The sequence below is a fragment of the Nycticebus coucang genome, chromosome 16 (assembly GCF_027406575.1).
Source record: "Nycticebus coucang isolate mNycCou1 chromosome 16, mNycCou1.pri, whole genome shotgun sequence".
Classification (NCBI taxonomy): Eukaryota; Metazoa; Chordata; class Mammalia; order Primates; family Lorisidae; genus Nycticebus; species Nycticebus coucang.
Window position 1 is genome coordinate 87692895 of NC_069795.1, and position 21267 is coordinate 87714161.

At 46.8% G+C, this 21267-nt stretch overlaps 1 protein-coding gene across 2 annotated transcripts in view; it reads left to right on the plus strand.

The window, feature by feature from the left end:
* Positions 1–21267, plus strand: part of DGKG (diacylglycerol kinase gamma) — a 224144-nt gene that overhangs the window by 111133 nt on the left and 91744 nt on the right. For both annotated transcript variants that reach the window (XM_053565639.1, XM_053565638.1), the window contains 4 exons: positions 1813–1898; positions 6094–6183; positions 7351–7511; positions 15277–15341. In XM_053565639.1, the coding sequence (XP_053421614.1) occupies positions 1813–1898; positions 6094–6183; positions 7351–7511; positions 15277–15341 (402 nt within the window). The remainder of the gene's footprint in view (positions 1–1812; positions 1899–6093; positions 6184–7350; positions 7512–15276; positions 15342–21267) is intronic.

Here is a 21267-nt window from a genome sequence, read left to right on the forward strand (position 1 = left end):
TAAGATCAAGATGATTGATTATTCAATAGACTCCCTTTTCTTTGCTGGATTATCCAGTTTGAGGTTATGCTACTCCTGGCCCTTCTCCTCCTGCCACGTGCCTATTGGCTATTTCACTGCATTAGCGGAAGGTGTAAAGAGGTGTGCTGGGAGGAGCTGGCCTTGTGCCAAGCACTAACACATGAGCTGTGGGTCCCTGGGCTAGAAGGCTGGGAAAGGTGAGCCTTCTTCCCAGCAAGAGCCAGCGCACTAGAGCCACCTGCTGGCCAGTCCCAACCCCAGGCCTGTCTCAGCACAGGCTGGGCTGGGATTTCCCACCACACAGCCACTGTACCCAACCTCCTAACAGGAATTTCTACTGTAGAATGAAGAGTAAGACCCCTCCAAAGGGCTGAAGTAAGGATTCCAAAAAGGGAATGTGACCCCGTCCTCAGATGTCTCACACAAAATTGTTATTTATGGCAGTGGCAGTACAAGACCCAGTTTAAAGGAGTAAGAAACATGAGTGTGAGTTCAGTACTCTTGCCATGATTTACCCGTAAAACTAATTTCAGAACAGAGGCCACCTGTACTGCTGTGGCCACCATCGCAGTCACGGTGACTGCAATTGCTGCTGTGTAAACTCATCTGTGACCAAGCAGCCACCCACAGGCACCTTTAAAGCCCACTCACAATACTTGAACACAGTCCTCCAGCTTAACCACATCCATTCTGGATTGCTTTCATGCTGGATGACAAGGCATGATGTGTCCTGAGTGTCTCTGAAGTGCATGTCACTCTGAATTCTTTCAGAATTCCATTCCCATAGGAGAGTGGAGTTCTGCATGAGCAGTGAAAGAGAAGGAATTGTCAATTTGCCTGCAAGTGCATCTATGACTCTGGAAGCCCTGGGGCTCTTCTCAGACCACCAGCCTGGGCAAAGGGGAAGTACTGACCTTCAACCTCCAGAGTCTCACCCCCAAGTGTCCTCTGATTCTATTGTTTTAAAGTAGAGGCAATTAACTTTTTTGTGCCAGGAACCCCTTTGGCAGTCTGGTAAAGCCAAAGAACCCCGTCTTGGAATAATGCTTCTTAATGCATAAGATGAAATAATATAGGACAACAAGAGAAGCTAATTACATTGAAAAAAAGTTATTAAAACATTACAAAAACAAATTTGTGACAGGGGAATATATGTGCTTTACTGACACATTAAATAGCAAGATCCCAAAGCTGGTGTAATAATTACTGTAATGACCACTGCCGTGAAGAGTATAAACAGTAAATACAAGCTGACCGCCGGGCTGTAATGAGATACTAATGTGACTGCAATGTGGACAGGGTCACAGGTATCATTAATGTCTCTGTGATCTTTTGCCTACATTCATAATTGAAGGAAATGTGAAATTTCAGTTAGAGCTTAGAGAAAATAAGAATGTAATATTTTCTCCTCCAACTTCATGGCCCTTTGAATCCTACCCACAGGCCCTTTGGAGGTTGATGGACCCCAGGTGAAAAGCCCTGCTCTAAAGCGCAAACTCTCACTCCCTCTGCACAACTAGCAGAGGATTTCTAGAAAACCACTTTCTGTATGTGTTGAATGCTGAGTCAGAATCTCCTTGTACAAGGACGGCTCCCTGTGATTTTTCTCCATATTCAATGGCACTGCATAGTAAATTCTGATCTCAGAATTTTAAGTGACCCTTTCAACCCCCAAAGAATCAAAGTCTTTACGGAGCCCCCAGGAACAGGGGAGACTCTGTCTGAACAAGTATCAAATGTCAGCCACAACCTGGTCCACAAATCCATTTTGGCCTTTCTTCTGCTTCCCAGATTGAACTTTTTCCGTGATACTCCAGACTTCCGGGTTTTAGCCTGCGGAGGAGACGGGACAGTTGGCTGGATTTTGGATTGCATTGGTAAGCATGGGCTGGGAGGGCCTTTACTGTTTATTTATAGAAAGTATATTTAAAGTCAGCAGAAGGCAATAAAAAGGAGAGGAATGGAGCCATGTCTTATTCATCCTTGTAGCCACCCTTGTACCCTTGGACAAACGTTTGATGAAGCATCTGCTCAGGTGGAAAAAAATGAAGAAATAAGACAATGGAAAGATTCCCACAGACACAGAGATAACAGTTTCGCTTCAGGCCTCAGAAACGTATCTGTCATGGGTGGAGTTTGGGCAGTGACAGGCAGACCAGAGTTTGGGGGTGAGGGGACAGGACTGGGACTCCAGACAGATCTGTGATGGGTGAAAGCCAAAAAACTCAGCACAGACGCATAGCCTGGGGCAAATCACCTTGAGAGGAACTCCTAGGGCCTGAGTCCAGAAAGCCCATCTGGAAAGTGCAGATCAGTGCAAGCAAAGGAGGCCCATACACCTAAATAAGAAGGGCAGAAGGGCGGGCACAGGCCGGGAATCTGGGGACCTGAGCCCTAGCCTACCTGTGCCTGGATCTGTGGGTCCCTAAGCTCATCAGCCTCAGTAGGTGATGGAGACTGACTCTGAAATTCTGGGATGGGGCTGCATCCAAGATCTAACCCTACAGCACCTTCAAGAACACTGCAACATGGACCATCAGACAGGAAAGCGGGCACGGTGGAGGAGGCACTGGGCAGGGCGTTCGTCACCGTCAGCCATGAGCCCAGAGCAGCGAGCACTGGGCTGCTTGGCCTTTCCCTCCCGTTCCACAGATGCTGCCTGTGCCCCTCTGTGCACCCAGCTCTCCTCAAGGCACTGAAGATACAGCAAGGAGCAAACAAAAATCTGCTTTCACAGAGCTTACTTTCTAGAGGAAGAGACAGGCACTAAACAAGGAAATAAGTGAACGGCATAGCTTGTCAGAAAGCGGTAACAATAGGGGCGAAGGACTCAGAGTGGGCGTGTCCAGGGAAGATGACATTTACATGTTGGCCTGGAGGAGTGGGGGGAGTGGTGGTGCAGAAGGAACGGCAAGGACAGAGGCCCTGGGCTGGGACTAGGCCTGGCTGTGGAAGGCAGGCAAGCGTGGCCAGTGCAGAGCGAATGTGAGGAGTTACGGGATGTGAAGCACAAGTGATGGGGCAATCACTGGGACATGCGAGACACTGTGTGGAGTATGGCTTTTATACAGAGTGCCCCAAGACACTGGAGGGTTTTGGACAAAGGAGGGACATGACAGATTCAGGGGAAAGGGCAGAAGTGGGAGACCAGAGAGGTGGTGAGAAGCGGCCAGCTTCTCCCCATCTTTGGGAGGTGGAAGGAACAGGATGTGCTGACAGACTGGATGTGGGAGATGTGAAAGGTCAAGGATGGGCCAGGACCAGACCCTGGCTGGGGCAGGGGAAGCTGGGCCTCTGGGGCATGTGAGCAGACCACCTGCAGGGGTGAGGGCTGCAGGAGAACACCTGCACCCTCTGCTACCCCCACCCCCAGAGCGCTCCGGTTGCCATGGACACAGCCCTGCCAAGCAGCCACCCACACAGCTCCTGTCACCTCAGGCTCTGGAGTTGTTTGTGGGAGGAGGGAGGAGTCCTCTGGGAGCCAAGGAAGAAGAAGCTGATCCACAGAGGGTGGAGGGCCGCAGGATCGGGCTGTTTGCATGGCTCCCTCTCTAGGGGGTGGGAGAAAGTAGTAGGCTTTGGTGATAAGTTTTATCAAATTCATCTGCAGAGGACACAGGTGATAGAAGCTGCTCAAAACAGAAAGAAAGAAGATGACGTGAGGCGGAAGAAATGTTAGGTTTTTTCACAGGTTAGTGGCCCAAAGAAAAAAAGGGGAGGTAAAAAGAATAACTGCATAACATGTTCATTTATTCATGCATCCATTCATCCCATAAGTGTGTGAGCACCTGGTCCGTGCTCCCCAGCACCACGCTGTGTCCCCCTCCCCGATCTGTTCTCCCCTACAGCCACAGTGATTTTTCCTGAATGTCAGTGGGGTCCCGATATGGGGAAATCTCAGGATAAACACAAAAGCCCCCTAAGGGATCTACTGGGCACGTATTTCATACCTCTTCTGGACCCCCGAGCCTGCCCTCTCAGACCCTTGAGCACACCGGTCTCCCTCCCAACACGAGGCCTCCCACTGGGAATGGCCTCCCAGCCTTGCTTAGTCAACTTCCATTCCAGATCTCAGCTGAACTGTGGCTTCTTCAAGGGCCTCCCCTGACACACCTGCTGGTCTCAGTCACCTTGTTAAAGGACCATGCTCCTGTCCTTTCCAATAGAAATATGAAATGATGTGCTCTCCCTATGAAGACCTCATTGATACCTCTCTCTCCCACCAGGCTGCGCCATAAGAGCCTGAGCCATGACTTTTTGCTGCTGCCAGAGCTGCAGCCCCCAGCACCACATCTGGCAGACCGTAGGCTTCCATCAGAGTGTGCAGGGTTGCTGTGGGGAGGAGACCCAGCTCCCTAGGACGTCACAGTACTCTCAGGAAACAAACAAGTAGACAGTTGCAAGAGAGTGTGAGGAGGTCATTTCTGGTGCTAAGGAAACATTCTGAAGAGGCTCCAGGTCCAGACTGGGATAACCAGGGAGGGCCTCTCAGAGGCAGCCTCTGAGCAACAGAGAGCTCTGTGGTGCAAGGGACTGAAAACCCTTGAGGATGGTCGCCATGCTGAGTGGGAGACAGGACACACAGAGGGATGGGCTGGGAGAGAGACAGAGCCTGGATCCCGAGGCCTAGCATGCCAGGTTACAGAGTCACAGGGAGCCACACAGATGAGAAACCAGAGGCTAACATGAGGGGCCTGCGGATTGCCCTTCTGGGTGGAAGCGTGGAAGACACATGAGGAGGGTGGAACTGGAGGCAGAGAGCGCAGAGAGGAGACTCTTGCGGCAATACTGGTGGGAAGGAGGCATACCCACACTCCGGCGTCTCCATGGGGATGGAGAGACTGCCTGGATCTGTAAGGAGGCAGCACTTAGAAGTGATGTGCAAATGGATGAATGAGGGAGAGGTGTCACCAGGTGTCGCCAGGTGTCCGGCCTTAACAGCGTGGAGATGCTTGACCTGCTGAGGTAGCGGCTGCATAAGAAGGGGCAGACATAGGAAATGAGAGCCTTCTAGGCAAAGGGAGCCGCGTGTGCAAAGGCAGAGAGGCATAAATCAAATCAGCCATTCTGGGAACAAGGACAGAGTCCATGGCCTTACTCCACTGTCCATCTCCACTCTCCCAGTAGTAATCTCGGCCCTGGGTCTTGCCTGAGCTCAGCTGCTTCTGGCACAGGTCAGACAACTTGGAGGACCTGTGAGCTCCCACTTTGCCTGGGCAGCCCTCGCTTGAGCCCCACCTACTGAGTCATGCTCCTCCCCCCACTCACATTGCATACATCCAGGGGCCCAGTGCACGCTGGAGTCTTATGTAAACAGCACCCCATGGAGATACTCCACAAGTGTCAAGGGAGAAAAGATTAAGAATCTGTGATTTGGCAATTCTTAGAGGTGGTGGAAGTGACGAACTGTTATGTGGCTGCCACATAACTCCTGGGGGTTTTGCTTGTCTAACCAATGTTAGCTTTTAGACTTATTAAACCTGAACAGCTTTAGGTGAACATCTTCAGCTTTCCATGCCCCACCATTCCCTAAGGTCTCACACCCACCTGTTTCACTAATCTTTGCACTTGCCTAGCCCCTGAAGAGAGGAGAAGGGACTTGGGGCCACACAGATCTGGGTTTGGATCCTGGCTCTGGAATCCCATTCCCTCTCTGAAATTCGTTTTCTTCATACTAGGAGAATAATACCTTACAGGGTTGGTCTAAGGGGTAAACAGGGTTAAGTGCTGATTGTTATTAAGGATTAAAAACCTACAAACTAATGTTTGGGGGTGTATGCTGCCACCCCAAAGGACAGAATTAGGATGAAATTTGAATAAATGTGCAAGTTACAGGGAGACAGATTTAACTCCATGTAAAATATAAACTGACACATTTAGCCAATTTGTGGTGATTAGCTCACTGCAGATGGGCTAGATGACTTTAGGAACTGGTGTGTCCCCCATCATAGGAGGTATTCAAACAAAAAGGCTCTGCAGGGGTCCAGGCCCCAGTTCAGGGATAAATAGATAACTCAAGTGCTCTGTCATCCCCATGCTATACAGTTCTCTGTTCCTCTGAATGTGCTGCAGATAAGGCCAACTTGGCGAAGCATCCACCAGTGGCTGTTCTGCCCCTTGGAACAGGAAATGACCTTGCCCGTTGTCTCCGCTGGGGAGGAGGTGAGTCTGCATGCTAGTGTCAATACCCTGGGGACAAGCATTCTAGTTTACAGAGATGCTCTCCAGAGCTAGGCCAAACTTACCCTTTTATGGATCACATTCCACAAAGTCATACTCGACCCTGCAGTCATATCTAATCCGTGACCCTTTCTCTGCTCTCCCTTCCGTGCTGTATCTGAAATCGGAGCTGCTCTCCTGGGCTCCATATTTACTGTCATCCCCAAACCAGAAGCTTGGAGCTGCCTCTCCTGGCAGAACATAGTTGACTTTAGGGTAAAGACAAAGTCTTATACATCCCCTCCCCAGCGCTCATCAAGTAGGGGCTCACTTAGGTGTTTTCTATATGAAATTTCCCCTCCCTCAAATGGTTGATCTTCTGAATTAGGGCTCAGACTACAGGACGAAATGCCACATCACCAGTTACTAGAGTCAGTAGAAGCATCCAGAACATCCTATGGTTTGAGGTTTACCCCATGGCTGTAGGTTTCATGTTGAAATCACCCTAAAGGGGAAAGACAAAGTGGTAACCAGCTTCCAGGACATTGCACAGAGAGAACTTTGCCAACTGCAGCAGCCCCCACAGAGGCAGGCATGCTCCAGAGGGTGAAGATGCTCAGCTCTGCACGTGGAGCAGGCAGATTAGCCTGGCAGCCAGGGAGCAGCAGGGACTACAGATGGCTTATGGATTCAGAGAGAGATTCAAGACCAGGCAGGGCAGCAGTCCATGTTCAGAGAATGGTTCATGCTTGCTGCAAGGTCAGAGCAAGCAGGAGCAGCCCCCGGGGCTGTCTTCAAATTCGGCCTACCACATCCCGCATGACACAGTCTTGGAAGGGTCTGCTGTTCTTCCGCACAGAGCCTCCAGCCTTCCAGCCCACCAGTTCTCCAGGGCCTGCTTCACTATACAGGCCAGCCACCTTGGAGCAGCACCCGTCCCTGCTCCCTGCTACTCAAGCATCCAAATCACTGCAGCCTCTCTCTAATTACTCCTGATTGTCCTCCCCTTCTCTGTGGCTCAGAGAATGTAAGTGCCTCCAGCCCACAGACACACTGATGGGGTCCCTGGTCATAGACGCTCATGGGCTCACCTGCCCTGACAGCTGCCTGTGCATCAGCAACAACTTGGCCTTTCTGTTCTGGTGACAAATGCAACATCGCCATCCACAGGGTATGAAGGGGGCAGCTTGACAAAAATACTGAAGGACATTGAGCAGAGCCCCTTGGTGATGCTGGACCGTTGGCACCTGGAAGTCATCCCCAGAGAGGAGGTGGAAAATGGAGACCAGGTCCCATACAGCATCATGAACAACTATTTCTCCATCGGTGTGGTGAGTCAGTCGGGGGTCACCTTTCTGCATGGACAAGAAATGCTCAGGAAGGGGTCCTGTCCTCTTTTGTCTCCTGGGTCCCTGCTCTCTACCTGTTCCTGCCTGCCCCAACCCTGACTTAGATTCAAGCATCCTTGAATTTGGCCTCAGTGTGGATAGCCTGATTGCACCCGACTCCATCCCCTATAATTTTAACTAACATAAGAAAAGACTGAAATTTTTTCACAAAACATATTTACCCTTTGGGCAATTTGAAGCAATTATAGGAAAAAAAAATCAATAACCAAGGGGTGAGGTCAGGAGGAATCTCTCTTATGAGCTTCAGGAATTAGGAATTATGTTCCTCTAGGGAGAACTGGTGGTCCCAAGCTGCTGTGGATGGTTTAGCACTCAGATTTCCTTCCTTCCAATTTCCTCCCCTCCCCTCCATCCAACTCCACAGACTCCAAGTGTGTCCCCTCCTGGCTAGCCCCTCTGCTGAATGTCACATTCCTGGTGTCTTCCAACAGTCCTGTGCCCATTCTATCAGTGCACTCATTAGAGTGAAAGGCTTGGTTTGATACCCCCAGCACACGCACACGCACACGCACACGCACACGCACACAGCCTATGCTCCTCTTTCCAACCCCAGCCCCCAGCACATCGAGTGCAGCTCAGTTTGCTTCACTGAACTCAGCTGTGGTCCAAAGAGCCCTAGTTCGGCACCACTTCCCAGGCTGTTGTGGACAAGATGGTGTGGGGTAGGGAGGGATTAATCATTTCCATAAATAGAGCTGGGGGTGGGAGAGGGTAGCGTTTATCGAGCACCTACTGTGTGCTGTCCACTGTGCTAGGCTTTATATAGTCTAGTCCTCATGACAATCCTGCAGGTGTCATGGTACAGGCGAGGGCCAGGACATTTGATTCCTAAGGGATAGAACTAGGATGAGTATGGCTGTGCCTTACTCTGGAGTCAAGTTCTTTCCTCTTTATTTCCCTGTCTTTACAATCCCTCAAGACCAGGGCTGGGCCCAGGCTCCGTGGTACCTGTACTCCTCAACCATCCTCATGTATGCTTTTTTAGAAGTTTGGTAGTTTTAAAAAAAAAGGGAGAAGGGGAAATTAGAGGGGAAAACAGGTTTAGGGAGAGGGCTTTATTACGTTAAAAAGGCTAAAAAGAGAACCATGGGAGAGGAAAGAATTCAAAAATAATAATACCTTATATTTACAGAAGGATTTTTAAATTTACCATATTTACAAATACACAGTTCTTAATTCTTAGGACTACCCTGAAGGGTATTATTATCTTCATTTTATCAGTGAGGAACCAAAGACTCAGATTATGGGCTTTGCCTTTCTTTCCTGACTCCTAATCTAGCACTCTTTTTCTTTTTCTTTTTTGAGACAGAGTCTCACTTTGTCACCCTCGATAGAGTGCTGTGGCATCACAGCTCACAGCAACCTGCAGCTCTTGGGCTTAGGCGATTCTCTTGCCTCAGCCTCCTGAGTAGCACTCGCCAGAACGCCTGGCTATTTGTTGTTGTTGTTGTTGCAGTTTGGCTGGGGTAGGGTTTGAACCCGCCACCCTTGGTATATGTGGCTGGCGCCCTACTCACTAAGCCACAGGCACCGCCCCCTAGTGCTCTTTTTCTGTTACTAAAGTGGAAGAAAGAGGCATAGGCTTTGCTGGGCTCATGATTAGGTTCTGAAAGATGGAGCTGGGGGACTGGGAGTAAGTTTAAGGGTCCCTGTGCCCCGATCTGTTATATCTCCCCAGATCTCCGGCCTCAGTTGGGAAGGCATCTTTCTCTAGATCTCTTCTGGGTACACCCCTCCCCAGTGACCCACACAGACACTTTCTTCCTCTTGCTCAAAGGCACCTAGTGTCTGGACCAGCCACTCAGGCTCTGCTTCCCTCTCCCCCCCCCCCCCACAGGAATGCGTGCAGCCTTCAGAAGTGACTGACAGGTCCAGGTTCCGGAGCCTGGGCATCCCATCATCACAGCTTTACAAAACCTTATGGTTTTTTCCTTTAGTGATGACAGTGTACCTTGATAACATTTATTTAGTACCTACTGCACACCAGGAAGTTTCCCTGTAGGTAGATACCGTACTTATTCCTTTGAGTTTTGTAGGAAGGAACCACAGTTTAGAGAGATACAGAAGCCAGTCCAAGCTCCTTAGTAGTGAAGCCCAAAATCATTAGCCTGAACTCCATGGTGAGCTGAGCTGGGGACTCCCATGAAGCCTCTGTGTAGACCCCTACATCTTCATGCTGCCAAATGTGACACCATTTGGGGGGAGGGGGTCACGAAATGTAGTGTGCCAGGACTCTCAGCCGCCTCTTAGCAGAAATGCAAATTTACACACACACACACCCCCAACAGATTCCAATTCATATTCTGACTCAGTCGGCCTGAACAAGGCCTGGAAAGTTATGTTTTGGATACAATAAGCCCTGAGATTATTCTGATGCAGATAGTCCTGACCAAGTCAACCCATTAGAGCAGAGAAGAATGGTCAAAGGAAGAGGTTCTTCACAGGCCTAGAAACCAGAACTAAAATAGAGAAGGAAGCTAGAAAGGAGGGGAGAGCTAGCCCCTGTCAGAACCCAGCTGGAATCCAGAGCTGAGCAGCAGGCCTGGTGCAGCTGCCTGCTACTTCTAGACAGCAGGTTGTAGCCATGGCTGCCTTTGGAACCTTCAGCCCACTTCTTCCCTTTCTTCACACACCGAGCTCAGACTGAGAAAAACAACATGCTTCCATGTCTGTCTCTACACAGTGCCCTGTGCCAGATGTTCCTCTCTTAGTATTTGCTAAACGATGGATTAACACACCAAATGACAACCTCCCCTCAACTAAATAGCCAGGCCCTAAACCCAAGAGCCCAGACTGGGCGGTCATCACGGTTTTAATTCATTCTAGAGAAAAAAAGAAGAAGGGAGCAAGGCAAAGAGGGAGAATGGAAGGAGGGAGAAGGAAGGAAGGAAGAGAGGCAGGCGGGAGGGTTAGCTGATTAATTGTCCCCCAAAGAAACACATACAAACAGATTTTCCACCACTCTCAGTAGTCAAGGCATCTACCTGCCCTGTGCTGACTTACAACAATCTAATCTATTCATCTTTGAAATTATGAGGGACTTTGCAATATCTTCCTCATTATCTTTTTCCCTACATCTTTAGCCTTTGCATGTTTAATGTTATATTGCAGAAGGGTGAAGAAGCAGGACTTTTTTTTTTTTTATCTCCTTCGTGTACCCTTAGCCTTCTCTCAATAAAATATTTGCAGGGTTTGTGTGCTCGCTCTTTAAAAGTTGGAAAGAGAAATTCTTGAGAAAACAAGTAACCAACACGCCGCCCTACCAGAGTCTGGGGCTGACATTTGCAGAAGGTCTTGCTCCCTATTTGACTTCCCAAACTTTGTAAGAGGAGAAGTAGGTATGTAAACCAACCAGTTTTACTTCCTTATGACAATTAAACAGAGTTGAACTCCTTTGGCAAAGTGAGCCCTACAAAGGCTTTGCCTCTTGAAGGACCTAGAATGTCTTATTGATATCAAATGTCCGCTGTCTTCCATTTATAAAGATGATGACAGTGTCCCCTGCTACAGTGCCCCTGGGTGCTATGGGTCAGAATTTGCTCTGAGTTTACTCAGTCCCCTTAGTGCCAAGACAACCCATTTAACAGATGGAGAAACAAATAAGGCAGAGTCTCTTGGCTTCTCCAGGGAGTGACTGTGGCCTCCTTATAACCATATCCTGTCCACATGCCCACTGCCCCCCTGTGAGGAGCTAGGACAGTTAGCCTTATGGGTCCTTTTAACTCATCATATCCACTGGCAGGAGATTTTAAACACAGTCATCCAGAGTGCCACTTCCTCTCACTTCTCTGGCCTGATCCTCCCTGCTTTTTATTTTTGGATTGGCAGAAATATCAGGATGGCCAGGTATCAGTGACAGGAAGTTTGGAACTACAGAATAATTCCTGGGGTATGTGTAACTCTGAACTCCTCACAAGCTCTACTTTCACTGAGCCCTCACAGGATGGGTGAACAGTTAATCCCTTGATTCAATGAAATCTATTTCTGATGCTGGGGCAGCCCAGGGACCAAGGAGAGGCCACAGTCATCACATTGACCCACACGCCATTTTCCACCTTGCAGATTGTTATTAGATATCAGCAGCCGAGTTTTCCACAATGATAAGCCTCCTACCCATTAGAGAATTTGGCCAAGAAGACATTATTTTCCCCGCAAACTTTTGGCACCTCTCAGCACCTGTGAGAGCCATGAAGGTACTAAGAGGGACTCACTGAGGAATGATTTAGACAGGGGTCCACATTCTTTTCCATTGCCCACTCTGCTACAATCTTCAGAATAATCCCAATTTTCATAATCCATCCTATTGTCTCTTTTCTGTCTTTTTATCTCCATAAGTTGCCAAGGTGACTTAGACCCGCATTATCCAATGTGGTAGTCATTAGCCGCATGTGGGTATTGTGTGCTTGGAAGGGGACCTGTCTTAACTGAGGCGTTCTGTAGGTGTAACATGCACCCCAAATTTCAAAAATGTGATATGAAAAGAAAGAATTTAAAACATTTCACTTTTTTTATTGATGACATATTATAATGATAATATTTGTGGCATACTGCTTTAATTAAAATATATTATTAAAATTAATTTCATCTTTTTATTTTTACATGTTCACATGGCTACTAGAAAATTTTAAGTTACATATGTGGCTTACACTGTATTTCTACTGGACTGCACTGGCCTGGACATTCTAATATTTCAAAGTCCAAATGACTGCTGTTTGTATTTGTCCAACCATGTGTTGGGAGTTGTAGTTTTGGAAAGATAGTCCCACGTCCACCTCTCTCATCATCTCCTTTTCATCCCACACCTGAAAGAAATGACCTCAGCTAGTGAAGCTGTCAGAAATGCCATCATCGCTTCCATGGGTTTGTGATACCCACCTTCCCTGCTTCAGAACAGAAGTCTTATTTTGCTGTAATTATCACCAAGAAAGGGTTTGAACCGTGATAGCCCTGGTTTCCAAAATTTAAATAAAGTCACTTCTTGGTGTAAATACTACATTCCCTGGCCATTGCCTGACTGTTTTTTTAATCCTCATGATTAAGAGAAACATGGCCAAAGTCTTCCCCGTCATTGCCTGCTCAGCTTACCCTTGCTACTTTGCATATTTGTCAAGAGATTACATTGTCCAGTTAGGAACCACATGCTTGACTAATAGTGTTTTAAAGGCTGGTCTTTGTGATGTTTTGCAAAACCCTAGTTATGGAAAAACCAAGGACAATCAAAGCTATGCAGAAGGAGGAGGCCTATGCATATATCTTGAAGAATTAAAAAAAAACCTTGGAGCCAGTCACAGCAGCATTGGGGGTAATGAGGTATAAATTATGCCAGGCAACATGCAATTGCTTTATTCTTTCCTTTTTTTTTTTTTCCTGGCAGAAGAAAATTAGTGTTTCAAAGGAATATAAGTAGATGGAATGCTTTCTGGAATTCTAGAGATGCATTTGACAAATGCCACATGTATCTTGAGAGTGTTCATGGAAACTTGCTCAGAGAAAGGGAGGTGGGCACTGCCTGGGAGCATGAAATTCTCCTGCCCAGAAAAACAGTGCAGGCCTCGAGGGCAGAAGCCTTCCTGGGGTCTGTACCCTCCCCTGTGCGTCCACTGGGTGTTTCACTAAGACCTTCAGCTCTCAATGTATCTTAAACTAAAAAATAAATCAATAGCTAAAGTTTAATTATTAAACTTTCAAGATGTTATTTCAGCAAGAGATATTTGGGGACCACAAAATAATCCCATCTTCTTGACTTGCCCGCCCCACTGTTCAAACGCAGGCAGCTTGTGAGGTTACTCCTGCTCATCACACATCGTACATGCTCAGAGAGCTCCTTCACTAAACTATACATCCTGGTGTTAAAAAAATAAAAAATCAACACTCAAATATGTCTGAGCACAGTGGCACACACCTGTAATCCTAGCACTTGGGAGGGCCAGGGCAGCCTGGGCAACATAGAAAGACCTTGTCTCTACAAAAAAAATGTTTTTAATTAGCTGGATGTGGTGTCACACAACCTATAGTCCCAGCTTCTTGGGAAGCTGAGGCAGGAAGATTATTTGAGTCTAGGAGTTTGAGGTTACAGTGAGCTGTGATCATGCCCAAGCAACATAGTGAGACTCTGTCTCTTAAAAAAAAAAAGAAAGAAAGAAAGAAAAGAAAAAGAAAATAATAAAAAGAAATTTCCATATTAGAATGGAATTAATATGCATTAGCTGAAAAATCATTGTATGGAATTTCAAGTGTCTTTCAAGCACATATTCTAGTAAATGGGTTTCTATACTTTTTGTTCTTGAACAAACCCGAATCAGCTCCCTGATTTCAGTGTCACCCTCATCTCCAGCCCAATTAGCCATTTATTTCTGAAGCCCAGCTTCTGCACCCCAGGTACTGATTTGGGGCCCGTGTGGTAAAGGGATATTCCACATTCTTCTGCTAAAAAGTGAGAAAATTAATGAGGACAGAAGACCAAGTTTGAGGAGGAATGATGAGGTATTTTAGTTTTGAAGGTCGGAGTTAGTTCTAAAGATATACATTGTGGCACCATCAGCATCTAGACTCTAGAGGCTGGGAACAACCATGAGAACTCATGAGATGGCCCACAATGAGGAGTGTGAGCTACATGTGGGACTCGCCTGAGGAGTTCTGATGGGAGGATGGAAAACCCAGAAGCAAGGTATCATGAGAGCCATCCCAGCTGTGGGTTCTGAGGTGCTGGTGGCCAGTAGTGCAGCAAAGGGATGGGTTAGTGAAACAGCAAGGTGTCCCATTGAATGCAGGGATTGGTACTCTTACTGACCTTAGAGAGAGTCCTTTAGGTGGCATGATCAAGAAGCCAAAGCCAGAAGTTTAATATCATTTTAAATTATCCAAGGTCACTAATTGTTCCCATTGGTATAGATGATTAAGAATAAATACATAGGTTCCATGCCCGTAGCTCAGTGAGTAGGGTGCCAGCTGAGGTGGCACAATAGCCAGGTGTTGTGGCAGTGCCTGTAGTCCCAGCTACTTGGGAGGCAGAGGAAAGAGAATTGCTTAAGCCCAAGAGTTGGAGGTTGCTGTGGGCTGTGACACAAGGGCACTCTACAGAGGTCGGCATAGTGAGACTCTGTCTCAAAAAAAAAAAAAAAAGGAATAAATATATGATATTACCCACCAATGTCAGGGTTCTGGTTTTCACAACGTACTATAGTTATATAAGATAGTATCTTTGGGGAAAGCTGGATGAAAAGGATATAAGGACTCTGTACCATTTTTGCAACTTGTTATAAGTGAAAATTTTCCAAAATAAAAAGTATTTTTGTAAAAAAGTTAGAATGGCAAGGCATTTCCTAAGATTCACATTGGGCCCCACACACAGGCTCCTGCTCACTGGCCCTCACTCTCCCCAGAGGGCAGAAGCCTTTCCTGTCACTCAGCAGTGAACTACCTGCTTCTCACTGGGCCTGGAAGACAGTGAAAATGGCAAGAGTGCCAGTGAGCAGCGTAGGCTTCAGGGGCGTTGGTAGCAGCAGTGCATCCCCTTGAGTGTGGCACTGAGCCTCTGTCACAGCCTTGGCTGTCACATGTTGTGCCTGCTGGAGATGAAGTCTCAGGGTTGGCATGACTCAGCGAGGGCCTATATGTGTCCCTTCCCTCCACATTTTATGGTCATGACCACTCACCAGAGATCTGCTTTTGTCTCTTTCACTTTCAGGATGCCTCCATTGCACACAGATTCCATGTGATGAGAGAGAAACACCCTGAAAAATTCAACAGCAGGTAAGAGGCCTGCAGGCCCAGCCCGCTCTACCACCCGCCCAGTGTGGTCCCTGGACAGAGGCCTCCCACTGCTCTCCAGAAATGTTCTTGGCCCAGACTGCCCGGGGACTTGGCCTTCCTGCCACATTGCCGGAAGGAGGGTTTCTATTTCCAAGAGAGAGAAAAAAAAATAATAAAACCAGAAACCTGCCAGCCTGGTGGCCTAGCCCCTCCCAGAGGATCTGTGCAGAGGGAGGGATGGAAGGCAAGAGGGGGCGTGGAACACATGCCTTGGCGGGGCTGGAGGATCTGCTCTTGGCTAACTGAAACCCTCTCCTGGGGCTTGGCGGTTTTCGTGTACAGCGTCTACACCTTCCAACCCCCATAGTTCTTCTGGGGAGGAGCAGAGAGGGTGGAAAGGGCTTCAACTTCTCTGGGTCTGAACCGGAGGAGGTGGACCAGGAAGGCATCGCCGCTGCCTCCCCGGACAGCAGAGGGCAGCAGCAGAGAGGACCCCGCAGAGACAGGCACCCTGAGCCTCAGCCTGGATACCCTGGGCCATGTCCGAATGTTAGGTTCAAAAATGAAACCAGATTGTCTGCAAACGAAACCAAACCCTTCTCGCTTAAAGGAGAGAATTTGCCAGAACTGAGTTGCACCTGGTATATAGCTACCCCTCAGATTGTTAAATTACCTTTCTCCCTTCTTCCTGCTTGCTCTCTTTTTCTCCTCATTGGTTAATGTTTATTTTTTCTCTTTGTGCTTTGATGTACTATTTCAAAATGACCACTGGATCCCACCTCCAACCTCAGGCAGGTAGGGAGGAGGATGGATAATAATTTCAACTTGTTCTTTTAAACCTGAAGGGATTGACTTTCATTTAGTCACAGCATTCTAAAAGTGGATGTTAGAATGTTATCTGGAGACATTCATTTAAAGCCCAGCACACTGCCCCACCCCTCAAAAGAGTTCGCCATTTTCATTCCTACTCTTTGCCCTGACCCTATAGTTGGAAGGTTAGCCAAGAAGGTCTTTTTAAGGATTAGAAACTGAACATAACAAAGCTACTTCTGCTTCAGGAAGGGTGATCCACGGGATCTGACAGCAGCTGGACCAGCCTGACCGGAAGGTGCATTCTGTCCCAGCATCAGCATGCTCTTGCTCCGTCACACACACAGACCCTGCACTTCCAGCCCTACTGCTGCTCTCCCAAATGCACCATGCAAGTGGCTGTCCTCCCATGGTCTTTTTCACCCCATACACACCCATAATCACTAAGAGTACTCCTCTTCCACTCACTCCGCAGACTTTCAAGGTCCTCTTTTCACACAAGGACCCTCTTTTCACACAATGCCATGTGCTTGCGAAATCCATGGGGGCTCTTTATTCATTCATTCAACAGTATCTTTTGAAAATATACTATACACCAGACACTGTTCTATAGGTGTTCTGACTTGACCTGTGTCGGAGGCTCAGTCCAGCAGTGGAAACAGGCTGGAAAGCAGATGGGCGTAATGCTTTGTGTTAGTGATGTGACTACAGGTGACCTGCGGGAGCACAAAGCCAGGACATGGAGTGGGGCATGGAGGATTTTCCAACAACAGAGATGCCCAAATAAAAACACAGGAGAGAAGGGCAACCCAATGCGCCAAAAGAGACAAAAAAGTGAGCAGAAACAGGATGACTAGGGAAGAGCAAGCCTTTCAGCATGGCCAGTTGTACAGTCTCTTGGCACAGGAAAGACGCAACCCCCTGTAGTTTGTAGAGAACAAGGAAGCAGAGGGAGGGAGAAATGCCTCCACTTTCCAAAAATCAATGGGTCATCGTATGACATAAACTGAGCAAATATCAATCATCCACAGGATTAAGTACAATTACCCAACTACCTTCCCACTTCTCGGATCCCATTAACCAGGCTGCTCTTTGGGGTTAGGTTCATGCGTCACCTTCATGTGGTTGAGGGCCCGGCAGTGTGTTCTGGGTGATAGGCACTTGTAAATCTATGCGCTTGTCTAACGAGTGAAGACATAGAAGGATTTGAGGTAGCACCTGTTTCACGAGGTCATCGAACACTTCCTATTAAGAACTTTGAGTGCATACTGCTTCTACCCTGCCTGCTTGCCGGTATCTAAAATACCCAGGAGTGCCCAATTTGTCCACTGAGAGGCAGGCAAGCAGCCATTTTCTTCAGGCTTCCTTATTTAGCATTGGAGATGGTTTTAAATAGGCAGGTGGTTGTTGCCATGGTTACCCCATTACACCAGCAGCTAAACTTAGGAAGGGCCACAAGGGATAGGAAGAAAGCTTGATACCCAGGATTTGGAAATGTAAACGATATTATCAAACAAGCCTCCATTTTACTCGGCTGAACTTAGGTTCTTCAAAGAGTAGTCACCGCCTGGCTGGAAGCCTCTACTGCCTGGGTCTGGGCTTTCAGAGATAACCTTGAGGTTAAATCTAGGGAGTTGTAATTGTTTTGTTTTGTTTCAACAAGGGAGTATGACTAGTCAGCGTTAGAATTTATCAGGAAACTTGAATCTTTCACATTGCTGATTCAGTTTTCTGGCCTGTTCTAACAAGGATTCTTAACCTGGGATTCAAAGGTTTTAGGGGTTCTAAGAATGCTTTGAAATTGTCCTAAGAAATTAAGTGTATTTTTCTGGAGAGAAAGCCTATAGCTATAGGTTTTCTAGAGAGAAAGTCTGTTAACTGTCAGAAGGTTCTTAAAGAGCCCTATTACCCCCAAATGGCTAAAAGTCGTCCTTCTGAGGCCTCCTTGAATCCTGAGAGGAATCAAACCTGTCAGATTTTCAGGAAATTCTTCCTCCAGTCGCTTCTTTACGCAGGTTTTTGCCAGGGAAGGTAGCTGGTTGCACAGAACTAAGTTCTATTCTCTGATGGAATAGCTTTGTTCATGGGGCAAGAACCAGGCCTAAGAAGGCAGGAGTATGTGTGACAAGCCCTGTGTGACAAGCAAGGACAAAGGCTTTTAGGGGAGAGGTGGGGCTTGTTAGGGTCCTTCTACTGCCTAGTCACTGACAAGCTAGTTACTAATTGCTAATTTAAGAATGTTATGAAAATTATCCTCTCCTTGTTGACATAAAGAGAGATTTAATGCAACTGATTCTAAAATGTGTTAGAAAGAGTTCTAGCATAAAGGCCAAATACAACATGGTCCCTGCCTTCAAGGAATTCATAGTCTAACAAGGAAGGAAACATAATGCTCAAATATATTTTACAAATTTTTTTACAAAAATAATGCTCAAATATTTTTTTACAAATGCTCAGCTGGAAAGATGCCAGCTGAGTTCCAAAGGAGAGGAAAACAGGTACCCCACCCACTCATACCTTGGATGGTATGCGTCTTCTCCCTATTTCAACATACAGGGAGGTTTCATTTACTAGGTGATGTGGTGTACAGAAAGTTGTATAGTACCACAAACATGGGAACTTATTAATGGTCATACTTCAAACATTGCTTGTAAATGGATTATTTTGAGTATAAAAATAGTTTTATAAAGGAACCCAGTTAAGAACTGTGATCATTTTTTTAACTTCTACTAGATGCCAAGTGGTAAACTGGATTCTTTAAATTCATTAAGTTATTTAAATCCTGAAACAACTTTATAAGGTAAATATTGGCATTCCCACTTTATAGATAAAGGAACCAAGGCTGGGAGAAACTGAGTCATCTAATCAAGTTATTTATTTTCTTAAGCAGTGGGGTTGATTTGCGTTCTGAGCTAGCTCTTACCTCCAGAGTTCAGCCTCTGTTTACTGTACCTGCTGTCTCTCATGGATTTCATTTAACAGACACCTCGTGTATACCAGATACTCCAATAGGTACTTTATACATGATCCCATAATGTTCACAATACCTGTAACAAGAGATGTAAAAACTGAGGCTAAGGAGGATAGAGCTATCTTTGGCTTTATCCACCTTCATGGATAGTCTCTGTGGAAAGATGCCAGCTGAGTTCCAAAAGAGAGGAAACCCGGTACCCCACTCACTCCACCTTGGATGGTATACATCTACTCGCTATTTCAATGTCCACAGCAAGGAGCAGGACTGACTACACGATTTGAGAGGCCCAGTACAAAATTAGCTTTTTCAAAAATTATGAAGAATTTCAAGCTGATGATAGTAGAATGTTAAAGTAAGTGCAGAGACCTCCTAAGTGTAGGGTCTTGTGTGACTATACAACTCTCACACCCATGAGCTGACCCTGGCAAGGAGAGAGGAATTCATAAAAAGAAGACACATGAGCCAGGGCTTCCACAGTGGGGAGTCTGTCATACAGGCAAAACAGTGGAAGAAAGAGGGTTTCCGCTAGGGGAGAAGGAGAGGGACTACAGTCTCTCAAACGAAGAACAGTCAGTACTACCCAAGCAGCCACAGTGCCACCAAAGTCTTCTGATATCCAAGAGCCAGCCCTCCATGACGTGTCTGGATTAAGTCTCTTTAAAGGGTTTTGCATATGTGCAATCTATATATAAAAGCTACACATTTCCAATGTCACTATCTGTGAGTGTCCAGAAAGCAAAGTCTAACTGAGAGTTTTTCATTGCTGGTCAGAAACTCAGAGCACTTGAGGAATGCGTGAAGCCAAACCTGTTGAGTGTTACCCACTTGAAAATGTCTCTCAGTAGTCCAGGCTGAAGCAAGTTAGGTCCTTCAAAGGGACCGACAGTGCTTCATTCTTACCTGAAGCTGACCACCTTTCCCAAAAGCCCTTGGGTAATTAACAGGCTCTGGAGTGTTAGCTTTCTTAGAGCTGGGGCCGAGGAGTAGCTGGTGAGGGGTTTCCCAGAAGCCCTCACATAGCTTGAGTCTGTAAGTGGTTGGAAATATATCTTGTAAATAACTAAGCTCTTAGTAGATATTTATAGACTGAGACAGCAGAGTATAGAACAAGTTGGCAGCAAAACTTGGCTCTGCCACTTACTAGCTATGTGACCTTGGGCAAGTTAATCTTTTTAATCCTTTGCTTCCTCCTGTGAAAATCTTGCAAGGTTGCTATAAGTATTTAATGAAATATATAAGTTCATGGCACATAGTATGTTCTTGACAAGCATTTGTTACTGAATATCATTGACTGACAAGCAGGAGGAAACCATTGCCTTAAATTGATGATAAAGTATTGATAATCAAAGATTTATTTTGGTCAGGCATAGTGGCTTCAGCCTGTAATCCCAGCACTTTGGAAGGCTGAGGCAGGAGTTCAAGACCTGACTGGGTTATTATTTAGTGAGACTTCATCTTTACAAAAAAATTAACAATTACCCTAGAGTGGTGGCATGCACCACTAGTCGACCCAGCTACTCAGGAGGCTGAGTCAGAAGGATTGTTTGAGCCCAGAAATTCAAAGTTGTAGTGAACTATGGTTGTGCCATTGCGTTCTGGCCTGGGAAGCACAGCAAGTTCATGCCTCTTAAAAATAAAAAGATATTTTTGATGGAGTAGCAAGGGGGATTCAGTTGTCATAGAATCTTTGCTCCATTGACTTGGCTAAACTAAAAAGTCGGAGGACCAAAAGCTGAAGGAGACACCAGCAGTGATACATCAGATCTTTGCAAATCTGTCTTGGTGGTGGGAAGATGACACCCTTTAGGTGGGTTGGACTCTTCAGGACTAGAGCTGTAGTGGAAATTTCCTCCACTGGCTCCATGGAGATACAAGAGGCAGAAGTTGAAGATCTGAATATCAGAGATTCTAAGTACAAATGTCAAATCCAGGGTAGCAAGATCAAGTTTGGGGGGAGGTGGTTAGAGAACCCAGCTGAAATGGTGTGAGGAAAAAGAGGGCAGGAATGAGTAAGGGAGAGTTGCAGGCAGATGCCCTTGTTCCACAGGTATGCACGTCCTACCACTGGGGCAGTGGAGTACATGGAGGCTGGTGACCTAGTGGTCAGCTGCCAAGGATGTGACTACCCTTCCCTCACTGAGA